At 44.2% G+C, this 22,529-nt stretch overlaps 2 protein-coding genes across 12 annotated transcripts; both read right to left on the bottom strand.

The window, feature by feature from the left end:
• Nucleotides 1–610: 610 nt before the first annotated feature.
• Nucleotides 611–8,753, bottom strand: LOC308325236 (uncharacterized protein). 11 transcript variants are annotated; one of them, XM_080777695.1, is made up of 11 exons: nucleotides 8,503–8,751; nucleotides 7,806–7,886; nucleotides 7,276–7,479; nucleotides 6,018–6,104; nucleotides 5,218–5,348; nucleotides 4,538–4,673; nucleotides 3,741–3,858; nucleotides 2,906–3,043; nucleotides 1,331–2,180; nucleotides 1,126–1,168; nucleotides 611–1,005 (listed from the first exon to the last, which is right to left on the bottom strand). In XM_080777695.1, exons 1-11 carry the CDS (start codon nucleotides 8,563–8,565, stop codon nucleotides 616–618), a joined length of 2,241 nt encoding a protein of 746 aa, XP_080633821.1. In that variant the 5' UTR covers nucleotides 8,566–8,751; the 3' UTR covers nucleotides 611–615. The 11 variants fall into 11 exon arrangements, with proteins under 11 accessions (XP_080633821.1, XP_080633824.1, XP_080633825.1 ...); XM_080777698.1 differs by having other exon boundaries at nucleotides 611–1,064; nucleotides 1,104–2,180; nucleotides 8,503–8,753; XM_080777699.1 differs by having other exon boundaries at nucleotides 611–1,046; nucleotides 1,104–2,180; nucleotides 8,503–8,753.
• Nucleotides 8,754–11,052: 2,299 nt separating this feature from the next.
• Nucleotides 11,053–21,141, bottom strand: LOC308325848 (cysteine/serine-rich nuclear protein 1-like). Its single transcript, XM_080778567.1, has 5 exons — nucleotides 20,971–21,141; nucleotides 16,316–16,548; nucleotides 14,262–14,524; nucleotides 13,685–13,969; nucleotides 11,053–13,564 (listed from the first exon to the last, which is right to left on the bottom strand). The coding sequence occupies exons 2-5, from the start codon at nucleotides 16,521–16,523 to the stop codon at nucleotides 12,524–12,526; spliced, it is 1,797 nt and encodes a 598-aa protein (XP_080634693.1). The 5' UTR covers nucleotides 16,524–16,548; nucleotides 20,971–21,141; the 3' UTR covers nucleotides 11,053–12,523.
• Nucleotides 21,142–22,529: the final 1,388 nt, after the last annotated feature.

The following is a 22,529-nucleotide window of genomic DNA, read 5'->3' as shown; positions in this document are numbered from 1 at the left end:
GTCTATTAGTCTTTGTTGTGAATGACTAACTAAGAAACAATGTCATTTGCCCCAAGTTCTAAACTTTGCAGGCGTGTGAGATATGGAGATTAAGGTGCAACTGTGCTTTGAAGTAGTGAAGGAAGGTATATTATTAATGTTTCCATTACGCCATATTGCTAGTGTTGACTGTTGACAGATGTATTTCTTTGGAAATATTCAAGTAATTCCACTGATGTATCAGAACTAGAACAATATCTAGTTAATATCCATATAAACTAATTTTACACACAACCCCCTCAAGACATTGCCTGTTGGCTTACCGATCTCAAGTATCGGTAATTTTTGTCATAATAATAAAATAAAAAAGAGAGTAGAGATATTGGCGCTTAGTATTTAAACTAATTCAATTTTCCCAGGAGCTATAGAATGATCTAAGACGTATAAAAACTGACCTTGGTACCAAATGGGACATTGCAGCTTTTCCCTTGGTCTATCCTGTGTGTCGCCTATTGTCAAACCCTTAGTGTTTCCCTAAAAAAAAGAACCCTACAAAAGCCCCACATGATTGTCAAAATCACAGTAGATGTTTCTACTTTCTTCGGCCCCCCCACCCCGCCCCGCCCCGGCACAAGATTATTCAATGTTGGGGTTACTCTGCACTGCAGCCAGCACTGCAGCAAGTGCAGAGCTCACAAGATCTGAGTCCACAACAACACTCAGCTCTTCAGAGCTCACAATATCATCTGAGCTCACAACAACACTCTGCTCTTCTGAGCTCACAACATCTGAGCTCACAACCACACTCGGCTCTTCTGAGCTCACAACATCTGAGCTCACAACCACACTCTGCTCTTCTGAGCTCACAACACTAGGCTCTTCAAAGCTCACAACATCTGAGCTCACAACCACACTCGGCTCTTCTGAGCTCACAACATCTGAGCTCACAACCACACTCTGCTCTTCTGAGCTCACAACACTAGGCTCTTCAAAGCTCACAACATCTGAGCTCACAACAACACTCGGCTCTTCTGAGCTCACAACAACATCCGAGCTCACAACAACATCTGAGCTCACAACCACAGCTTGAGCTGAGCTCACAACAACATCTGAGCTCACAACACTCGGCTCTTCTGAGCTCACAACAACATCTGAGCTCACAACAACACTCGGCTCTTCAGAGCTCACAACATCCTCTAAGCTCACAACCACAGCTTGAGCTGAGCTCACAACAACACTCAGCTCTTCTGAGCTCACAACAACATCTGAGCTCACAACCACAGTCGGCTCTTCTGAGCTCACAACAACATCTGAGCTCACAACCACACTTGGCTCTTCAGAGCTCACAACATCTTCTGAGCTCACAACCACAGTTGGCTCTTCTGAGCTCACAACAACTGCAGAGTTCACAACATCTTCAGAGCTCACAACAGCATCTTCAGAGCTCACAACATCTAATGAGCTCACAACAACTTCGGAGCTCACAACATCCTCTTCAGAGCTCACAACATCTTCCGAGTTCACAACAACTTCAGAACTCACAACAGCATCATCTGCGCTCACAACGACACTCGGCTCTCCGGGGCTCACAACAACATCTTCTGAGGCTGAGCTCTCAAGAACATCTGAGCTCACTACAACACTCGGCTCTTCAGGGCTCACAACAACATCTTCTGAGGCTGAGCTCTCAAGAACATCTGAGCTCACTACAACACTCGGCTCTTCAGGGCTCACAAGAACATCTTCTGAGGCTGAGCTCTCAACAACATCTGAGCTCACTACAACACTCGGCTCTCCGGGGCTCACGACAACGACAAACTCCTCTGCTGAGCTCACAACATCAGGATCCGCGACGGCCTCAATTAGAGCTTCTCCCGCTAAGGAGGAGGCGTCTTCGACAGCCTGCGTGGGGAGGAGGTCTACGGGAGACCAGGAAGGGGGCTCTAGGGATACTGCGTCCATAGAGGGACACGGGACTTCACTGGAGTCCGCAGGGAAACCGACAGACTCGGCGGCGGGCAGGGCTGTGTCCTCTGTGAGCTGCTGAGACCAATCGACAGCTGGAACGGGTGAGTCGGGGGATGTGGCGACGGCGAGCGCAGAGACGTCCTCCATGGCCGTCTGGAAGCTTGGCTCCTGTAGGTCGGTCAGAGACTGGCCGTCCGCTGAAGGCAAGGGAGATTCACTGTCCTCCAGCGCGTCTGCACAACAGCAAATGGGGAGGATTTGCGTCAAGTTGTCATGAGTATTGTATCAATATCACATCTATCTACAACATTGCTTTCATGATATCTGTCGCTAAGCCATGTGTAACCCAGCCAACATGGCAACCCACGAATGGCAACCCATGTCAACTGTCAATCAAGGCAGTATAAAAGTGACATCAGGTCCTACACTCCCCACTCCCACTTCCACCAAGATGGCAAGATGGCCGAATTGTTTGACAGCAGCATGGCAGAGGTAGCAGATTCACTGTGACGATCTTGGAATACTCTTCGGTGAGTCATATAGGCTTGGTGTCATTAACTGTAACTTGGATCAACTGGTTAACTGTTTGTTTATTTTGAAAGCATTTGATTTATGAGTTATGTTTGAACTTTTGTTTAATAATTAATATTGGTGTATTCTATTATAATATATATATGTTATATAATTATATATATATTATAAAACACCTTGAATTTTGATTTATTATATTATATATATATATATATATCATGTGTCAGATGTCTCTTACTTGCACAAGAGATGCGTATGTATATTTGAGAGTACTGTTTTCCGTTTATCAAACCTTTTCCTTTGTTTCTTTCTCATTACTTTAGTTCGTAACTGTTGGAGCTTGTATGGAAAACAATTTCACTCACTCTTATGCCTGTGAACGTGTACAGGCACCTACCTACGTTGTACGCAGCTGGGGGTAACTTACCGATGCCCGAGATGTCGCTGTCTACGTGCACGGCCAGCGAGGTGTTGGTCATGTCGAAGGATGAAACCGACAGGTCCAGCCTGTCCGCCAAGTCTGAAGGGTCAACGCTCATCATGGCCACCTCTGACTCGGAGAAACCTGGAGAATCAAATGCAGGGTAAGGGCACTGGTGGAAGAAGTACCGTACTCAAATGTCTTACATAAGTACAGTACTAATACCAATACCACAATATAAAATACTATGCTACAAGTAAAAGTCCTGTATTAAAAAATATATACTTTAACTCTTTCAGCGCCACCTGGTGGTCACCAGTTTAGGCTTTGGTTGCCAATTCGCCCATTATAAAAAAAGAAAGAAATTGCAATTATATTATGCATGTAATGTGCATGTCATCACCTGTACACCAGATTAGAGGAATTTTCAAAATATGAAAAAATAAATAATAATATGCCTGTGGCATCCGGTCCATAATTGTCAATAAAACGTCTTGTCGTTTATGGCTCTAATTAATAACAGAACAGAATTACAGTATAGGCATAACAATTAAACTACAAAAGTACAAATAGCTGCTCTACAAGCTCATGCGATCGGCCATTTTCGACTAGACAAAGTATAAATAGTGTCCTCGTCCTAAGAGTCTCCCAATACATCTCCCAGGGGTCTAGCCTCTAGCGCATTAAAAAAGGCATCCTCGTTGCTAGGATGATACCGACAATGAACCACTACGACCAACTTATTTACTCAGACTCATTATGGTCCTTTTTTGGGGGAGGATGGACAGACATGATAGACAGGCCAGAATGGGCATGTAAACTCTGTTGATCAGGGACTCACCGGGGTCCATGACCCTCTGGAGGGGCGGTGGTAGTGAATCATCCTGGAGGGCGGCGATGTCTTCCACTTCCAGGTCTAACAGATCGTAGCTCTGGCTCGATGCGGCCATCAGAGGTGCCTGGTGAGGAACAACAACACAACCCAGAACCCAGAACAAAATTACTTGAAACTAGAATTGGAAAAACATTTTAGTTTTAGGGTGTCAAAAAAAGAATGCCATCAATGCATTGAAAGGGACAACATCACGATAGCATTGAATGCTGCAGTATAGACTCGTCTACATAAAATCTACCGCAACTGTCTCCAGCGCAAAACGTTATATTGTGACGTTTTGGGGAAATTCAGTAGGCTGCATTCTGCGTTACCGTTTTGACAGCGACAATGTTGCACGTTGTCCGACATTATTAAATTAAATCTAACCCTAACCTCAGTCTTAACCGACCACTTAAATCCCCCTAACCTCATATCGGTCTTAACCCGCCACGTTGTCGACCGACTACGTGGCGGGTTAAGCCGTGATCTAACCGCACAGAATGCAGCCTATACTGAGATCTTGGTTGGTCAGTAGACGACGGCTACGGAGAGCATTCGATGCTTTATGGCCTTCGATTTATGGCACAGCAGCCTTTGCTGTGTGTCGTCTCTCTCTCCCCATTTACTGTCGGCGTACTGTACATAATAAAACAATGGCAAACAGGGCATCGTTTCTGGCTGTTCAGCAAAACAGTAAAACCACACTCTTAACTGCCACTGCCTTTGAAACAAGGGAATGTTTGTTTGCCGATATATCCCCATACCTCAGTGAATCCGTTGGTCGGTATCTCTGTGGGCGTGCTCTCTGTGGGAAGATGAGGAGGGGAGGCGTCTTGCTTTGTCACGTCGGGACGAGCTGGGATTCGATGCAAGTAGCCGTAGCCGATGCCACAACCCAAACTAAACGGAAACATTAACCATTGCAGACGAGATTCAGTTTAAAAAAAATACATATCTGTAAATGTGTATATTATTATCCCATTTATTCTACAAATGTTTTCTAAATCATGACAGTTTTCTAACAACCCTATGTTTCTATACCAGTGGTTCTCAACTTTTTTCATGTCAAGGACCCCCAGAATTAACTGTAAATATGTTGTTCCAGGGACCCCCCCAGAATCAAAGATTTAAAAAAAATAGCAGACCTACAAGCTATGAGCTTTAGCTATACTATACTTCAGCTATTTTTCAATAGCTAAAGTATTACATAATGCTATAAACACCAAAAGGGCTTCCCGCCCAAAATGGGTTATATACCCATTTAGTAGGTTTCTGTGTGTGTACTGTGGTGTTCATTAGTGTGATTTTGCAGTATATGTCTTTAAGATGTCAGTTCTCACAGTGGCAACAGACGTAAACACATTGTTTAAGTCGCTGAAATTCTGTGGCGTTTCCAACGAAGGTGTGGTTTGTACATTCTGTACATACTGTACTGTACAGTTACCTGCCCTCTCCGCCCCACGCTCCATTCGGTGTGACCACCACCTCTCGACAAGCGTCCGTATCCGTGTTGTACACAAGCAGCTTCAACGGCTTCCCTTCATGGACCTCTATCAGGGAGAAGAAGTCTTCCGACTGGAAGCATAAAGGATTTACTTTACTGCATTCTGTAAATACCACAATGTAGTCTTGCACATACGATACTTTGCCTTATAGGTTATAAGGGTGTGTGTGTGTGTGTGTGTGTGTGTGTGTGTGTACTGTGTGTGTATATAATAATAATAATAATGAATTGCATTTTTATGGCGCTTTTCTATGCACTACGTGCCTACTCAAAGCACTTACAATGGTCCATTCATTCATACATTGGGGGGTGAAGCGGCGAACAGTCGACGCCAGCGTCCTCACTTCCCACATTCACACACCAATCAATGGTGGCGAGCTAGCACCGGCCGACTCATCGGAGGCAATGTAGGGTTCAGTGTCTTGCCCACGGACACTTCGACATGTGGACAGGAAGAGCCGGGATTCGAACCGCCGACCCATGGATCATTGGACGACCTGCTCTACCTCCTGAGCCACAGCCGCCCCATATGTAATATTATGTAAGCCAGTACAAGTGAGAAAAACGGGGCGAGGAGCGAAAAATACTATGCTAATACGTCATGATGACCAATGGAACATTCGAATGCCCACATGGCAAGTCAGTGAGTCAGCGATCACATCAACATCGTCTGTGGGCGTGGGCGTGGCCCAGGTTAATTTGCTGTGAATAAAAATGAATGATATGAAATATTATCTTACGTCTTGTAACACCTGATCCGCTCCGACGATGAAGTCACTGTGTGGCCGAAGGCCTGCCAGGGTTGCAGGTGAACTGGGATCCACATCCTGGGAGGAAGAAAGGTTGTTCCAGGGACCCCCCAAAAGCAAAGATCTGAGTTAAAAACTTTGGCTCTGAAATAATATATATATTCAAAGATTTGCGCCACATTTTCACGATTCTTCAAAAATAGCAGACCTACAAGCTCGTAGGGCGGCACTACAATATTACGAAATAATTGCTTAACATATATCAGATCATGAAACCTTATTAGAACATAACTAATGGTATTTAAAGGTTTGTGTGCACCCAAAACAGTTTTTAAGTTGCTCGATTCAATATTTAGATACAGTATTTGATATTCCTTTGATCAGACACGCCCCCAGACACGCCCATTCAACTTCAAATTCTGCCATTCATTTTCCAACTATTTAAATTTGTATTTTTTTTCTTGTGTGCATACAAAAGCCTGATTAATTAAGCCTAATAAAATTTATGTTATGAAAAGTCGTTTTTCTGAGTCAAGTAGCAGATTTAGCTATTTTCACTATCTTTTTTTGTATTTGTATTAAGCAGAAAACCTGCAACACAACAATTTAGAAGGGTGAATTCTTGTAGGTGCAAAAAGGCTCAAAGATACTCGATTAAAATGTCTTTGAATGTCCTTTTGTTTACCTCTGAGCCAACAGATGGCTCGTCTGAGGCAAATAAACATGTGAAAAGGGACATTCAATCAGTGCTGGCATTCCTTCTTTTAATCAATGATATGAATGAATGAATAGTTTATTTCTGTGCTTTACATTTACATGTGAAGTTTCATCATTTGCATTTAAGTTTGTTTTACAAAGAGGTAGCACTGAAAAGGTCTAGGCTGAAGCCGAAGCTAATACAAAGAAAATAAACAAAATACAAAGGAAACAGGAAAAAAATAAAGCATTTTTTAGAACTTAGTGAGTCTTTTTAGAACTTATTATAATAATCTTATGTTAATGTTTAATAATAATGATCTTATGATGTTTTATATCTATCTAATACCTTACTTTTAAATAGCCTTTTAAATTTGATAAGTGATGTGCATAGCTTTAGTTCATTATCCAGGCTATTCCACAAGTCAACCCCTATTTTGGAATTTGGATATACATCTACCCTTTGTATTGGTCCTTGATATAGGGTCAAACAGTCAGAAGAAGGTCTGACCAAATCCACATTTCTCCCTGGCTCTTCATCGAGCCAACTCACCAGAACGTGCCAGACATTCTCGTTGGCTCCTTGGTAGGTGCAGAAGCGTACGCTGGCCCCCAGCAGGCCCTGACCGCCCCACATGTTGCTGGGCACCACGTCCAGGTCTCGGGTGTGTGTGGTCTTAGTGCTGTACACCTCCATCTTCACCCCCCTCTCCATGTTGGCTTTTAGAAGGTCCTTCAGCTGATCATTCTCCCTGTTCTGCATTGGTGCACAGACATAGGAGGGTAAAGTAGGAGATAAATAACTATATATACAAATATAAACACTTTAGCTTAGCACATTTAAAATGTAGCAAGTAGTTTACACCCAATATGCTAGGACAAACCTCTTTTGACAGTTTTGGCCAATATGTGAGTTTATGACTGGTGCATGTATACGTTTTCGTCCAATATGTGAGTTTATAATCGGTGTACAACCTTATTCTCCAAATGTGTGAGTTTATAATCGGTGTATAGGCCTATACTGTAATCTACAACGCTGCATGTACTGCAGCAGCTGTCATCTTCACATGAGATGGAACTTACAAGTCTTTGGTTGTCAATGGATAGGATGAAGTCGAAAAAGGGCTCCAATCCTGCCCTTTCGGCAGGTGAATTCCCCTGCACCTGTGAAACAAATAATAATAATATAAAAAAGACATGAAAGCGCCTTGGTCTCCTTCACACATAATGTGTACGTCTAGTCCTATAGTGACCAAAAACGCTGCGAGCTTCAACTGTACTTGACTTTCTTTTTTTCTTTTTCTTTTTTTGCATATTGCATAAGAACAAGCCGCCTATTTATTACACGTGTTGTTTTCTTAAATCCAGCGTTCATTTTCGGCAAGAAAACAATATAGCTTTCAGCAATGCACGTATTAAAGGGAAATAAATGCCAGCCTCGAAATTATTTGCACGATCAGTTTGTAAATTATTAAAAAGATGCGCCCCTTTAATAATTGTCTCGACGAGGTTCCTGCGTGCGGGCTATAACAAATGTTCATCTCATTTATTGAAATAAATACATTTCAGTAGCAAAAAATTACACAAATGCAAGTATGCAACACGTACAGGCCTACACATTTATTAATTATCAGTGCCACCTCATCATATTTTTGGCAGCAGGCAGCGCGCCGATCGAGCCGCAGCTCAGGCATTTCAACGATCCGCGCTACATGCTGTCCTGTCCTGTCCCAAAACAAAATGTACAGTCAGTTATAATAATGTGTACAGTTCTCCTTACCCCGTGCACGTGGTAGCCATACGTTCCTCCATCCGACACCTCGGCACTCTGAGATAAGCCCATGTCGTTTGGAAACCCTAAACAAATTTATATGATGATGACAGATGCCTAGTGTACCTACTATACTACAGAACCTGCTAAAGCATAGAGATCTATTGACATTCCGTGGCCATCTTGTACGCCTCGTACTTCGGTCTGTCTGCAGCAGTCTAGAGTAGTCAAGCGTCGCTGCCAGCGATTAGCGAACGAAAACGGTCAGCGAGCGAGGCGAGCGACGAATCGGCGGTTATTCTGGTTAGTAAAGTGGTAGTGGGTTTTCAACCAGTGGTCCGGGGACCACCAGTGGTCCTTGATGGGGGGGGGGGTGTTCCAGGTGCGACCTGTTTTTCCTGTTTTTACTATATAGTTGTGTATATACGTGCGTCTCTAAATGTTTTGATGAATTGAAAGGGGTGGGCCCTAGTAAACAAGTGTAATGCTTTATGGCGTCACTCACAGTTAACAGTTTTTGTAGTGAGTTGTAGGACTACTTGAAATGTAGGCCTACTGTAATTCTGCAAACTGTTAATTAAAAAATTAATCAATCAAATGAATCAATCAAACCATTTGTTAAACACTGGGCATTACTTAATTTACAAGAAGTCTACACAATTAGAGAATGTAGAAGACTTGTTATTTGTTATTTTTACATTTGCCTGTAATGCATGGAATTGTGGACAATCTTATCCAACAATAACAAAACATTCTTAATAGTTAGGCAGCAGGCTAAATCTCACCAAATAGTGGTCTGTGGCTGTATGAGTGCAGTGTTGATTTCGTCGACTAAAACTATGACGAAAAATGCTCGTCGCTACCTTTTTTCAATGAGGAAAACTAAATGGAAACTAAATCAAAACTAAGCTTTGACTAAAACGAATACTAAATATACTGATAATTTCGTCAACGAAAAAAAATTTGACGAATATTGTATGTTAGGAATAGGAAGGGACACGTTGTGAGCTTGTAGATCGGCTATTTTCAGCAAGTGTAAAATCAACCATCACGGCCCGCCAAAATACGTTTTATTCGACTAAATCAACTGTAGATTTAGTCTACTAAAATCACGTGACATTTAGTCGACTAAAATTAGACTAACCCTAAAACATTCCAGGTGACTAAAATATGACTAAAACTAAATGAAGTTTCATTCCACCGACTATGACTAAAACTAAAATGGAATTTTGACACCATTTCCCACTCCACCCTCCTCGACCGACTTGCATCCTAGACTGGTTTCACTCATACCTCTCCGGCCGTACTCAGTTCATTCAGCTCAAATCATTCACTTCCCATCCCTCCCTCATCTCCTCCGGTGTTCCCCAGGGCTCTGTTCTTGGCCCTATCCTATATCATCTATCTCCTCCCACTTGGACAGATGTTCCACAAATACAATATCCTTTTCCACTGTTACGCGGACGACACCCAGCTCTACGTCTCCTCCAAACCCTCTTCCACCTTCCCACGCTCCTCCCTCTGTACCTGAAATCAAGTCCTGGTTCACCTCAAATTACCTCAAACTTAACAGTGATAAAACCGAGGTATAGTCCTCATTGGTTCCAAACCCACACTCACCAAACAACCCAGTTTCACTCTCACCATTGACAACTCCTCGGTTTCCCCCTCCCCACAGGTTAAGAGTCCGGGTGTCGTCCTCGACAGTACCCTTTCATTCCACACCCACATCAACACCACCATCCGGTCCGCCTACTTCCACCTCAGAAACATCAACCGCCTCCTCCGCCCCTCTCTAACTCCCCACAGTGGTTCACTGTCTTGTCACCTCCCGCCTGGACTACAGTAATTCCCTTCTTTTTGGTCTCCCTCCATAAACTCCAACTAGTCCAGAACGCTGCTGCCCGTATCGTCACCAGAACCCCTGTCATCAGTCACATGTTTTACACCAACTCCACTGGCTCCCCATCAAATACCGTATCGACTTCAAGATCATTCTCCATACATTCAAGGCCATTCATAACCTCGTCCCCCCATGACCTTGTTCACGTTAACATCCCCACCCGGTCTCTTAGGTCAGCCTCCTCCATCACTCTGAAAGTCCTCCCAGCCCGTCTCTCCACCATGGGGTCAAGAGCCTTCAGCCGCTCTGCCCCTCACCTCTGGAACTCCCTCCCCCCTGACATTAGAAACATGGACTCTATCACCATATTCCAAACTCACCTCAAAACCCACCTGTTTAGGCAGGCATATGGCTGACCTTTGTTTTAAAATAGTTGATCTGCAAGCTCACTACGAGGCGTGAAACATCACGTTGTGAGCTTGTAGATCTGCTATATTCACTAGTTTGGGTCCTGCAGGGCGAAATCCTATATAGTTTATTTTTTGGGTCACAGGCCAAAAAGGTTGGGAACCATTGCAGTGACAAATTATATTTTTTATTGTATGAATAGCCTAGCTTTTTCTTAAGTTATAGGCCAGGCCGACAGAGTGGGTTATGACCCATTTGTCCGTTGGTGGATGACGCTTGTGAGATTTAAAAAACACAGACACTGAAAATTTAAATAAAACCTTATTTTTATTCAGATGTCAAAGTAAAGTGTGGAATACTTCCAGACACCCACAGTACATGATCAGTGGCACAGGTCCCTCACAGAATAACTTCATACAGTGAATGGCAATTATATCAAACGTGTTCAATATTTCTTTGTGGTCATAGATTGTTTGTAAACGAAACATAATAGCCTACTGCAAGCTCTGTTGTAAATACAACAGCCAAACGTAACCAGAATGCATTTGAATTGGTGTTTGTGCAGGGACGGATTAACCAACCCCCATGAGAGCCCCTGGGCCGGTAATGTTTTTGGGCCCCCATAGCGTGCATGCGTACGCGCAAAAAAAGTTTTATTTTAACCTAAATGTAACAAAATGAAGGGCCCCAGGAGCCCTTTACGGGGCCTCAAACCCAGTATTGTATTGTTGTTTTACTCCACTACATTTATTTGAAAACTTGAGTTACTAGTTAGTTACTTTGTAGATTTTGATTATTATTACAAAATATACATTAACCACTTCAGCCCAGCTGTATACATCTATCTCTTGTAAGATTTGCTATTTTCTAAAGGTTTTTTATGCATTTGAAAACTTTAAATGGGACATTCCGCACATTCCGAGTACTTTTGGTACTTTGAGTACATTTTGATACCAATATGATAGTTTGGAACCAAATGGACCCTTATGGGTCTGTAACTCTGAGTGTACAAATTCCATTTTACACTCTCAGAGTTAAATTAACATTGATTTTTTACAATATCACCATTAGATGGGGGTCCGTATAGAGTCGACTATAGACTAATGCATGTCAAACTGGGGGTCCTGGAAATGAACCGGGTTGAGAATCACTGCTAGAGCCGTCAAAACCTTCTCTTATGAGGGATGGTCCCTGGCATATCTTTTCAAATGGGGGTCCGTGGGATAATTAGTGTCATTTTGGAGGGCCTTGACATGAAAAGGTTTGGGAACCGCTCAACCACACTGAACCGCTCAACCACACTGAACCGCTCAACCACACTGAACCGCTCAACCACACTGCGTTACAGGCTCAGCTGCTCCAATCCCAGCTATTGCAGCTCCTACAATAATGTCCAGGTGTAATGACATTGTGCCTCCATAGTCGATTATCGACTATTTCTCATTAAACAATTATTAAGTCAGTAAATAAATAAATAAAAAATGTTTCTGTTACTCTGGGTTATCCAGTATATTATATTAAAATTATAATGTTAGGCATAGGCATAGAGAACATTAAATACACAATAATACATTAGAAAAGATCACAGCCCAAGTGTGTCTACCCCCCCCCCCCCCCCATTTTGAAATCCGATTTCATCGGCAATATATAAAATATCTCGAGGGCAAAAATATTTAATTAAACATTGAAATATCCTAAAATATATATACAGACATTACGCAGTGTCCTTCTATATTCATCATCATCATCTCATAATAGTCACGCCTGTCAGAATATTGGTCATTGAATCACCTCCCAGAACTGGTTGTCGTCTCTAAACGGATAAGCTTGTTCTTCTGGGCTCGGTTCGGACAGGCCAATCAGTGACTCCAAAAGGCAGGTGCTGCCGGACTCGTCGTACCGCGGGGGAGACGAAGGGCTCAGCAGCTGCAGGTGGCGAAGGTTGTCTGGATGCCGGTGCCCTTTAAAGGAGTTGTGCAGTGGACCCGAGGCGTAGTCTGTGTTAAAGAACTCCAGGTCAGAGTCCGAGGACAGGCTGAGGTCCATGTAGCTGCCCGACGAGTAGTCTACGGAGGGGGAGGGGGTGTTGGGGAAGTCGTCCAGCGAGCCGTCGCTCAGGAAATCGGTGGCTTGATTGGCGTTTTCATCGAGACAGTCCGCCATGGAGGCCCTGCTGATATTATTGTCCATATATGTGCTGGATGTGTTCGACGCACACAGTGGTCCCCACGTGTCCCCAGAGTTCAGTGGTTGGTTGACGTGATGTCTCGGCTGCCTGTTGTCATTCTCACAGTCACAGAGGCTGAGGGCGTGGGCCAGCCCTCCGTCGTCCGTGTCCACGAGACCCGGGCTTCCCCCGACGTCGTCCGAGTCTTCGCTCTGGGAAGAGGAGCACGAGGAGTCGGTCATGTCGCTGCTGCAGCTGTTCTCCTCCACCACGGAGCGCTCCGGACTGAAGTGGTAGGACGGGGAGGGGGGCATGGTGAGGGGAAGACCCTCGTCATGGAAGGACGGGGTGGGGGGCATGGTGAGGGGAAGACCCTCGTCCTCGGCGGAGAACCCGAAGGGACAGCTTTTCTCCGGGGCAGCCACTGCCGGGGGTCCCTGGGGGTCCACGTCCGACTGGAGGTCTTCTGGAGCCGCCCCGCTCTGGAGGTCCGGTTGGTCAGGCGTATCGTCCTGTAGCTGCCTCTCTAGTTCTAGCCTCATGACGGTGTGGATGTAGTGGGTCTGCACGCGTCTGGAGTTGAACTCTACGCGTCCCTGAATGTTTGCGCAGCCGTCTTTAGTGCAGCCACATGGGAAGCTGGAGTTGTCCATCTGCGAGGCATAAACAGCAGAAGGGTTGTGAATATTTTTTTTACTCAAGTGAAACAATTTGCCATGACCTCGTCTATCAAGAAATATCATCATGTTAATAATGCGTGCAAGGAATCCTACCTGGCACTTGATTCCTGCCAGACTGCATTCACAAGTCTCTGGCTCACAGAAGCCCTGGCAATTGCATCCACAGTCCTCCCTGAAGACACGCAGGGCATGCAGCTGTCTCTTCTCCTCTTTGTCAATGTGCTTCACGCCCGCTGCTCGCAGGAGGGCCTGTCTGTGCTTGTAGGAGTACGGCTGCAGGAAGCTCCCATCCTCCAGCTCGGCGTCAGTGATGTGGACGTCAGTGTCTCCGTCTGGGACCTCAGATTCTGTCTGGTCAACGGCACCATTGGCTATCAACTGGAAACGGAGGGGAAATCAGAGGTTTAGATTGAAAGGTCGACTATTTTCCGCATGCACAGACAGCACAATGTGCAACAGAGTGTATATATATATATATATATACACAGCCTCCCCGAAATGGTGTATGTATGTATGTGTAGCAGAGAGGCTCAGTTGGACTTTCTTAAGGGAGACCCGAGTTTAGAATCCCGGGTGCTAAAACACTTAAGCAATGCATTCCGAATGTTCCAATGTAATTGTGATGTGTCAAATAAACTTAAACATCAGAATAGAATTCACAAGCGCTCACCTTGTGTCTCAAAGCCTCAAGCGTCTCCTCTCTCCGTCTCTCTCGTAGTCTCTCTCGGCGCCAACTCCTCCGTTCCAGGGCGTGCTCTGCCATGGTGTACCTGCGGAGGGTGCTGTGCCGGTGCGACATGCCCAGACTGGCACCCCCGCGGCTGGGCACGCTGGTGAAGCCCTGGCATCGTGGGAAGTAGAACACCGTCACCAGATCGAAGCGCACGCTGCTCTGCCTCCCGTCCAGCGTTGGCCTCTTCAGAATGGACCGGACTGGTGGTGAGAAGAGACGAGTATTCATTAATATTCTGTCAGATTGGTTATACTGTGTAGAGTAGATAGGAGTAGTAATCTAAAGTTATCTAGGAGCTCCTAGGAGTAGATAGGTTATACTGTGTAGAGTAGATAGGAGTAGTAATCTAAACTTATCTAGGAGTAGATTGGTTATACTGTGTAGACTAGAGAGTAGACAGTACAGGTTGGCCATTTATGCTGTAGCTCTCAGAGTAGCCACTAGATGGCACACCACAGGCGTCTGGATGTGGCGCTTGCTGCTGCTAGGGTCAATTGTTAACTGTTATGAGTGATAGGAAATGCCAAGATGTGAGTTCATGACAACATTGAGCCGTCAAGGAAACATAGAGAGAAAACAGCCAGAAGTCAAAGCTACGTATAGCAATTTAACCGTCCATCTGTGAATGTGTTTATATATATATATATATATATATATATCCACTGGGTAGCAAATTAGCAATTGGTATTTTTTGTTTCTAACAGGTTTCTGCAAATCATCCAACCTTCCCACAAGCTTGAGGATGACCTCCTGTTCCAGAGGTCAGTAAACAACCGAGGCCAGCTGACTAAGCTAGTTTTCAGTTGCTCTTCTGTCTGAAAATGCGACGCTCCGCCCCGGGCCACTGTTTGCTCTGCCACTCGGATGTGAGACTTAGTAGAACACTATGAGGCTGGAGAGTGTGGATTAAATAAGTCTGTTGCTGTCGTGCAACAGAATAACACATAGATAAACCCATTATACATTAGGGCCTACCATACTACATGCATTATAACATCCCGAGTGTTGCGTTAACTCTTGACAATGTACAAAATACCACATTTGTTTGTCGGAGTTACAAATGGATAAACAACAGAACAGCTGAGGACAGTACTGGCAAATTAAAATATATCTATATTCCGAGGTGTACACACAGCTTTGAGCTACATAAAATATCTTTCACCGCTGGTTAGAAGTTGAAAGATGAATGAAAGATTTTATTCCCGAGATTCAGCACCAGAATTTTCTCTGAAACACGTGGTCATCACCGTGTTGGCTTGTTGTGGTGGACATTTTTTGTCAACATTCCGTTTTTGCCACAGACACACAAAATGAGTGGACAATATGATAGAATGACCATGACAGGTCTGTAACTCTGAGAGTGTTCGAATGGAACACTCAGAGTTAAGGGGGTTCTTTGCAAATAAAACAGTCGTAGTAATTCATTGTCATACATATTCTGAAGAAAACCTAGAGACAATAAGTGGGTCAAAATAAGAACATTATAATGGTGCGTAAAACCAAATCTAAAATGTGCCAAGACAAAGTCTCTGCCACGGACACATTTGTCCGCATGTACGGACAATGTTGATGACCAGCTGCTCTTGTGGTATAGATATTAAATATTTCAATTCCACCACAATTTGCAGACTTAAGTGCTATAGCACTAGAGCAGTGTGTGTCATGTCGTCTGCAGGTCTGTTCATTTGTATATTTCAAATTTGACACCACTCTCTGTCCTCCGAAGGAACCTTGGTGGTGTTCAAAATGGCAAAGAAGGACGATCTTTTACATGAACTAGATAGACAAAACATTGGCATGTCATTCTCTGTGTATTATCTGTAATTGCTCTAAGGTTAGCGTTCTCGTATCAGTAACTCATAACAGCTCTGCTGCAGGGCGATAAGAGACGCTCCTAGAACACGCTTATTGTGAATGAACCAGATAAGGAAAATGCTTTGCATTATTTGAAATAAAAGGGTGTGGGGATTAGTGCTGTTGTGGAAACTTACTGGGTCGACTGGCAGGTGAAGAAGCAGGACCATTAGTTGTAAAGTCCTGGCTAAATTCTGAGGAGCTGCTCTCCCCGTCATCAGAGTCCCATTCTGTGGAGGCAGGAGAAGGCGGGGACGACGACGATGATGATGATGGAGGCGAGGAGGAGTAGAATGGATCCTCATCGTCGACCTCCGCAAACTTTCTTTTTAGAATGCCTCTCATGACTCGACGGTGGCGCGTCTTCACTCTGCGTGTACACAAAGCACAAGGACCGCGTTGACGTTAACTTTTGATTGATTGAAATATTTATTAACCCATTCTGACCTGAGATCAGATTCACGCGAGGTTTCCACTGGACACACACTGGGTCTGATGAACCCATTCTGACCTGAGATCAGATTTTTCAAAAATTCAGTCGTTCTTCGATTTTTCAAAAATAGCAGACCTACAAGCTCGTAGTGCGCCACTCGGTGGCGCGCTATGAGCTTGTAGATCTGCTATTTTTCAATAGCTAAAGCATAACATGATGCTAACACCAGAATGGGTTCCCGTTCAGAATGGGTTAACAGTTTGCAGAATTACAGTACATTTCAAGCACAAACTCAATACAAGTTTTGTGCAACTGTGAGTGGACGACCCAATTAAGCTTTACACTTGTTTACAAGAGGGTCCACCTTGTTCAATTCATCAAAACATTTAGAGACGTACAAATAGACACTTCTATATAGTCAGAAGAACAGAACAGGAATTCATCATAAAGGAAGCAAAAAGGGAAAAGAAACATATACAGTGTAATAATAACCAAAGTAGAAGACAGTGAACAGTGAACATTATCTTTGCTTACCAGGTAGGTAAATATATAACATTGCAACAATTATGTAATAATAAAATAACAGTGATGGTGCCTCTTCCTGCTTCCTTATAGCCCAATACCCGGCAGAGAAGTAATTGGACACTTCTCCCTTTGTAAGTGACACTCAAAGAGGCAGGTCTTTCAGAGAGCTGATAGATGTCACTCTGCTGGTTAAGCCAGTCTGACCTGAGATCAGATTCATACGAGGTTTCCACTGGACACACACTGGTCTGATTAACCCCATTCTGACCTGAGATCAGATTCTAAAAATGTCAGTCGTTCTTCGATTTTTCAAAAATAGCAGACCTACAAGCTCGTAGCGCGCCACTCGGTGGCGCGATATGAGCTTGTAGATCTGCTATTTTCCAATAGCTAAAGCATAACATGATGCTAACACCAAAATGGGTGCCCGGTCAGAATGGGTTAAGCCAGTTCCAGGAGACGGCTTGTTTATGATAATTTAATCTAGAAAGTGATTGAAAGTGATACACCAAGAGTGCACACGTGTATATACTGAAACCCCCTTTTGGTGTTCTACCTAAGCATTATGTTAAACTTTAGCTATTGAAAAATAGCAGATCTACAAGCTCATAGCGCGCCACCGAATGGCGCGCTACGAGCTTGTAGGTCTGTTATTTTTGAAAAATCGTAACAATGCGTCACAAATCTTAGAATATATATTCTTTCAGAGCGAACGTTTTTTTTTTATTTCGACGTCAGGCCTAAATGGGTTAAGCTGAAAACTTAAGACAGCAAAAAATATAATAAAATATCCCTTTAACCCCCCCCCAGTGTAATTAACATTCCAGTGATTCCTCCAGTGTTTTTTTTTGGTGATGAATATGTGGAAACAGACCGTCTGAGTGAGGAGAATGTTCCAGAAACCGGGGGGGTTGTAACTTGTTACAGCAAATTGAAGCTGCTATTTTAGGTCATGGATTGAGACAATAAATCACGTCTAAAACCCGCAAGTATTTAACAACCACAAAACTTAATGTACAGTATGCAAAAAAAAATCTGTTCGTTAAAATGGCCTATTGAAGAGATTGGTAAAAAAAAACTAAACTAAATCTGCTATGGAGATTAAATAACTTCTGCCAGCTGCAACACAAGGGCTTGGTTCATCAGATATTTCTCCTTGAACGTGCGGGTTAAACTTGTCTTCTTTCTGACTGCGTATACTGTATCGTCATTCACCACTCTTGTTTTTGCTTTTTCTTCAGATGTATTGCTGGAAGAAAACATCCTTTTACCATGCACGGACGGCCCAGTGCAGATCAAAGGAGTTGACGACAGTGACAGCCAGGCCCCCTTGCTTACACTGACGCTGAACTTCCCTGAAGACTAAAGGACAGAAAGAATGTTCCATTTAACAGAAGCAACACGTGTTTGCACGGGGAGGAGGGTGAGTGGCTGGCTTCTCAAACCTAGAATGCATGCATGATGCATGCACACACACACACGTGTCTCTCTCTCTCTCTCTCACACGGACACGCACACACTGTACACACACACACACACACACGTGACACCACCAACACAACAATAACAAAACCACGAGTGGTACAAGAGGCCACTTGGGTCGTGTCTCCAGTGTCTACAACACTACAGTACAGTATTATAAACCAAGTGGTTCCCAAACTTTTTCACGTCAAGGACCCCCAAATTGACACTAATTATCCCGCGGACCCCCATTTTAAATCGTATGCCAGGGACCCCCCATAAGAGAAGATTTTTGCGGCTCTAGCAGTGATTTTCAACCATTTTAATTTCAAGGACCCCCAGTTTGACATGCATTAGTCTATACGGACCCCCATTTAATGATATTTCTATCTCTGGGACCCCCGATTTATATTGTAAAATCAAAGTTAATTTAACTCTGAGGTCCATTTGCACACTGAGTTACAGACCCATAAGGGTGCATTTGGTTCCACACTATCATTTAGCTGGGGGGACCCCCTGGAACTCCCTCAAGGACCCCTGGGGGTCCCCGGACCCCACTTTGGGGAACCACTGGTATAAACACTACACCTGGTGCTGTTCTCCTCCCAACTGTGACAGGCTGCAATGCCAAGAACAAGCTGTCCTCAAGACAACTCTGCTACTGCTGCCCCATGGTAACCCAGACTTGGCCGTTTGGCACACACACAGAGATATATTCAGGCAGGGCTGACAATAAGACAAAGGGCTTCTAGTTGTCAGTAGTAAGCAACTATTTTAACCAATGAGACCACTGTGTGTGTTTGTGTGTGTGTGTGTGTGTGTGCACAGAGGGAGCAGCTTCCTCTTTCTCGCGTACAAGGAGAAACCCACAAAATGACACAGACATCTGTCTCGTCTGTCATCGACATCCACGACTTAGATGTGTCCATGTGAAGTCACGCCACAGCCTACAGTGCAGCAGCAGAGTGGGGAAAAGATTTGCCTTATCTCAAACGTGCGGTTATTAAGTGTATATGGCAACGTCCATCCATTGTACAGTACTGTACAGGCCAGTGGTTCCTAAACCTTTTCATGTCAAGGACCCCCAAAATTGACACTAATTATCCCGCATTTGAAAAGATATGCCAGGGACCCCCATAAGAGAAGAGTCTATACGGACCCCGGGCCGATTTAATGGCATTTCTATCTCCCCAATCCCCAATTGTATTTATAGTAAAAAATCAATTTTAGTTAATTTAACTCTGAGATTGTACAAATGGACCCTGTTTGTAAACTCACAGAGTTACAGACCCATGGGGGTCTATTTCATTTAGCTGGGGCCCCCCGGGAACTCCCTCAAGGACCCCTGGGGGTCCCCGGACCCCACTTTGGGAACCATATAGATATATGCTACTCTAATCCAACAGCCCTGACCTGAGCGCCCAGTTGGACCACCTCCCACCACCAGATTATTGCCTTTCTGCTGCACATCCTCACAGAGTCGGATGACTGTATATGTACGTCTTTCTACTGAAAGACCCAATAAATTATTCAAACTTCCAAAGCAGTGCACAAGCTGCACGTGCACACAGCCACAGGGGGGGGGGGGGGGGGGGTAAATAGTGTGTGTGTGTGTGTGTGTGTGTGTGTGTGTGTGGTTTTTATGCAGTTTCACAAACATGTTTATAGTATTTCAAGGGGATATTTACATTACACCTAGTAGTTGTTGTATATGATTAATTGATTGAAATGTTTGTATTAACAGATATAGTTGAATGAATGGGTATACATATACAGTCCAAGGAAGGTACAGGTCCAGAAACTGCTATAGGAGGATAATAAGCATGTTTAGGCTACATCAGGGACCTTCATGAAACTTTGGCTACTCATTTAGAATGTAAAAGTCCTATAACTTCCCGATGCTGACCTCTTCAACCCTTTCGCTTGAGACACAGGCAGGATAATCAGTGTCACCTAATAACCCTAACAATGACAAACATTGTTCTCACTCCTCACCCAGCTGTGTGTGGGGGGGGGACCAGTCCGTTTCGGTAGAAACCGAGAGCAAAACATGGACACGAATTGATCTACAAGCCCACTACTCACACAGTAGTAGTTACTTATACCTACAACAGTCACATCGCAAAACGTATTGTGTGCTTGCAGATCGCCTTTCGGGCAACAGCGACAAAGTATAAAAGCAGGCTTTTTACTATCAAAAACTCAGAGCAAACAAACAAAAGTCCGAATCAATGTAGCTCCTATCTGTTAAAGTTCCATGATCCATTAGGCATTAGTGTAGCTACAGCTGTATAGGGGTTTTTCATTATTTGCAAAACAGCCTAGGCTACAGTAGACGGCTATATTAGTGTATATAGGCTACTCAGTACTCACCACGACGGAATCAGCAGCATAATAAATATAAGGAGAGCTGGAAAAGTAAAATATTCTCTCTTGTCTTCTCTCAGCGAAACACGTCTCTCTCTCTCTCCGCCTGTAAGGTTCTGCTGATCTGCTCTCTCTCTGCCCGACCGTTCGAGTCACGGGCAGCTCCATACGCACACACGCACGCACACACTGTGACTGACACACACGCACGCCCACACACACACACACACACACACACACACACACACACACACACACACACACACACACACACACACACACACACACACACACACACACACACGCGCGCGCACACAGAGCTCTCCCGTAATAGGCTCCCAACAGTACTAGTGGGCAGAGCGCACTTCGTCACAGGAACACTCCCCCCTGTCTAGTGCATGACGCAGACGGCACGCAGGCGGAGAGAGAGAGAAGACTGCGTTCTGTTCTGTTCTGTTCTGTTCTGTTCTCTGACTGTCTGCTCTCTGCGCCGCCTGCAGTTTCCTGTAAACCAAGGTGTTGTCGGGTAACTGTAGTGTTGGAAAATATCCCCTGGGGGGATGGGGTGGGCCGTGCTCAAGAGGAAGCAGACATGGGTGGGCACGATTATGGTTTTTTGAGGAAGTGTAATAATCGTTTTTTTTTGGTACCTAAACCAAACTTTGTCATGATGTCAAGGAAGGAATCAAGGATCCTCAAATGTATATCTTATTAAGTAGGCCTAGGGTTATTTATTTTAATCGGACAGCCATGTACATATAGCCTATAGGGTTAAAGTGGTTAAAGTGTTTAACTTTTTTATTTTGCTGCATGGCTGACCGACCCCAAAACCCCCTCCCTGACCCCCACTTAATTTGAGAACCACTCAATCCTTTAAAGGATTTAGGATGGCGTGGCGTGGGCATCCTCTTTTCTTCATTGTCCTAAATTATCTCAGGTATTAAAAAAGAAAAAAAGTAATAAGAATCTATATATCTATTACAGGGGTTTTCAACTGATTGTAAACGAGGCATAAGGTGACTTTATAATCAACCTGTCGGGAACCACTGTTGTTCATGTGTTGGGTGGGGATATGGCAGGGCTAAGATTTGTGCTTTTGTGTGCATCCCATATGTAGACATCCCACTGTGTGACTAATAATTTCCTAATCATAATGACTCCAACCAGACAACCTGGTGCACTTCCCCCTCTTGAGACTCCCCTTTTTCTGTTGAATTTCGTGACCTCCAACTTGTCAGTAAAATGATGACGATTGGACGGTCATCATAGGTCAATCATCACCAGGTCATTCAGTTCACGGTTTCATCAACTAGTGGAAAGAAAAGTTAAATAATGCATGGTCAGGGACCACATGTAATACCTCCACAGACCACCAGTGGGACCACCTGAAAAGTAACCTCGCCTCGGAGAACCTCGGAGGAAAGCCTGGTCTCTGTTTCAAAAGTCTGTATGATCCGAGCTGGGGCCGGATGATGTGGTTACGTCATGTTGTAGTATTGTTTTGTAGTCATCCAGACAGGATGAACAGGCGGCGACAACTTCCTTTTCCCTCTCAATAAAAGCTC

This window comes from Protomyctophum bolini (genome assembly GCF_963924005.1).
Source record: "Protomyctophum bolini genome assembly, chromosome: 12".
Lineage (NCBI taxonomy): Eukaryota > Metazoa > Chordata > Actinopteri > Myctophiformes > Myctophidae > Protomyctophum > Protomyctophum bolini.
The sequence above is the reverse complement of the archived record's forward strand: the minus strand, read 5'-3'. Positions and strand labels throughout refer to the sequence as shown.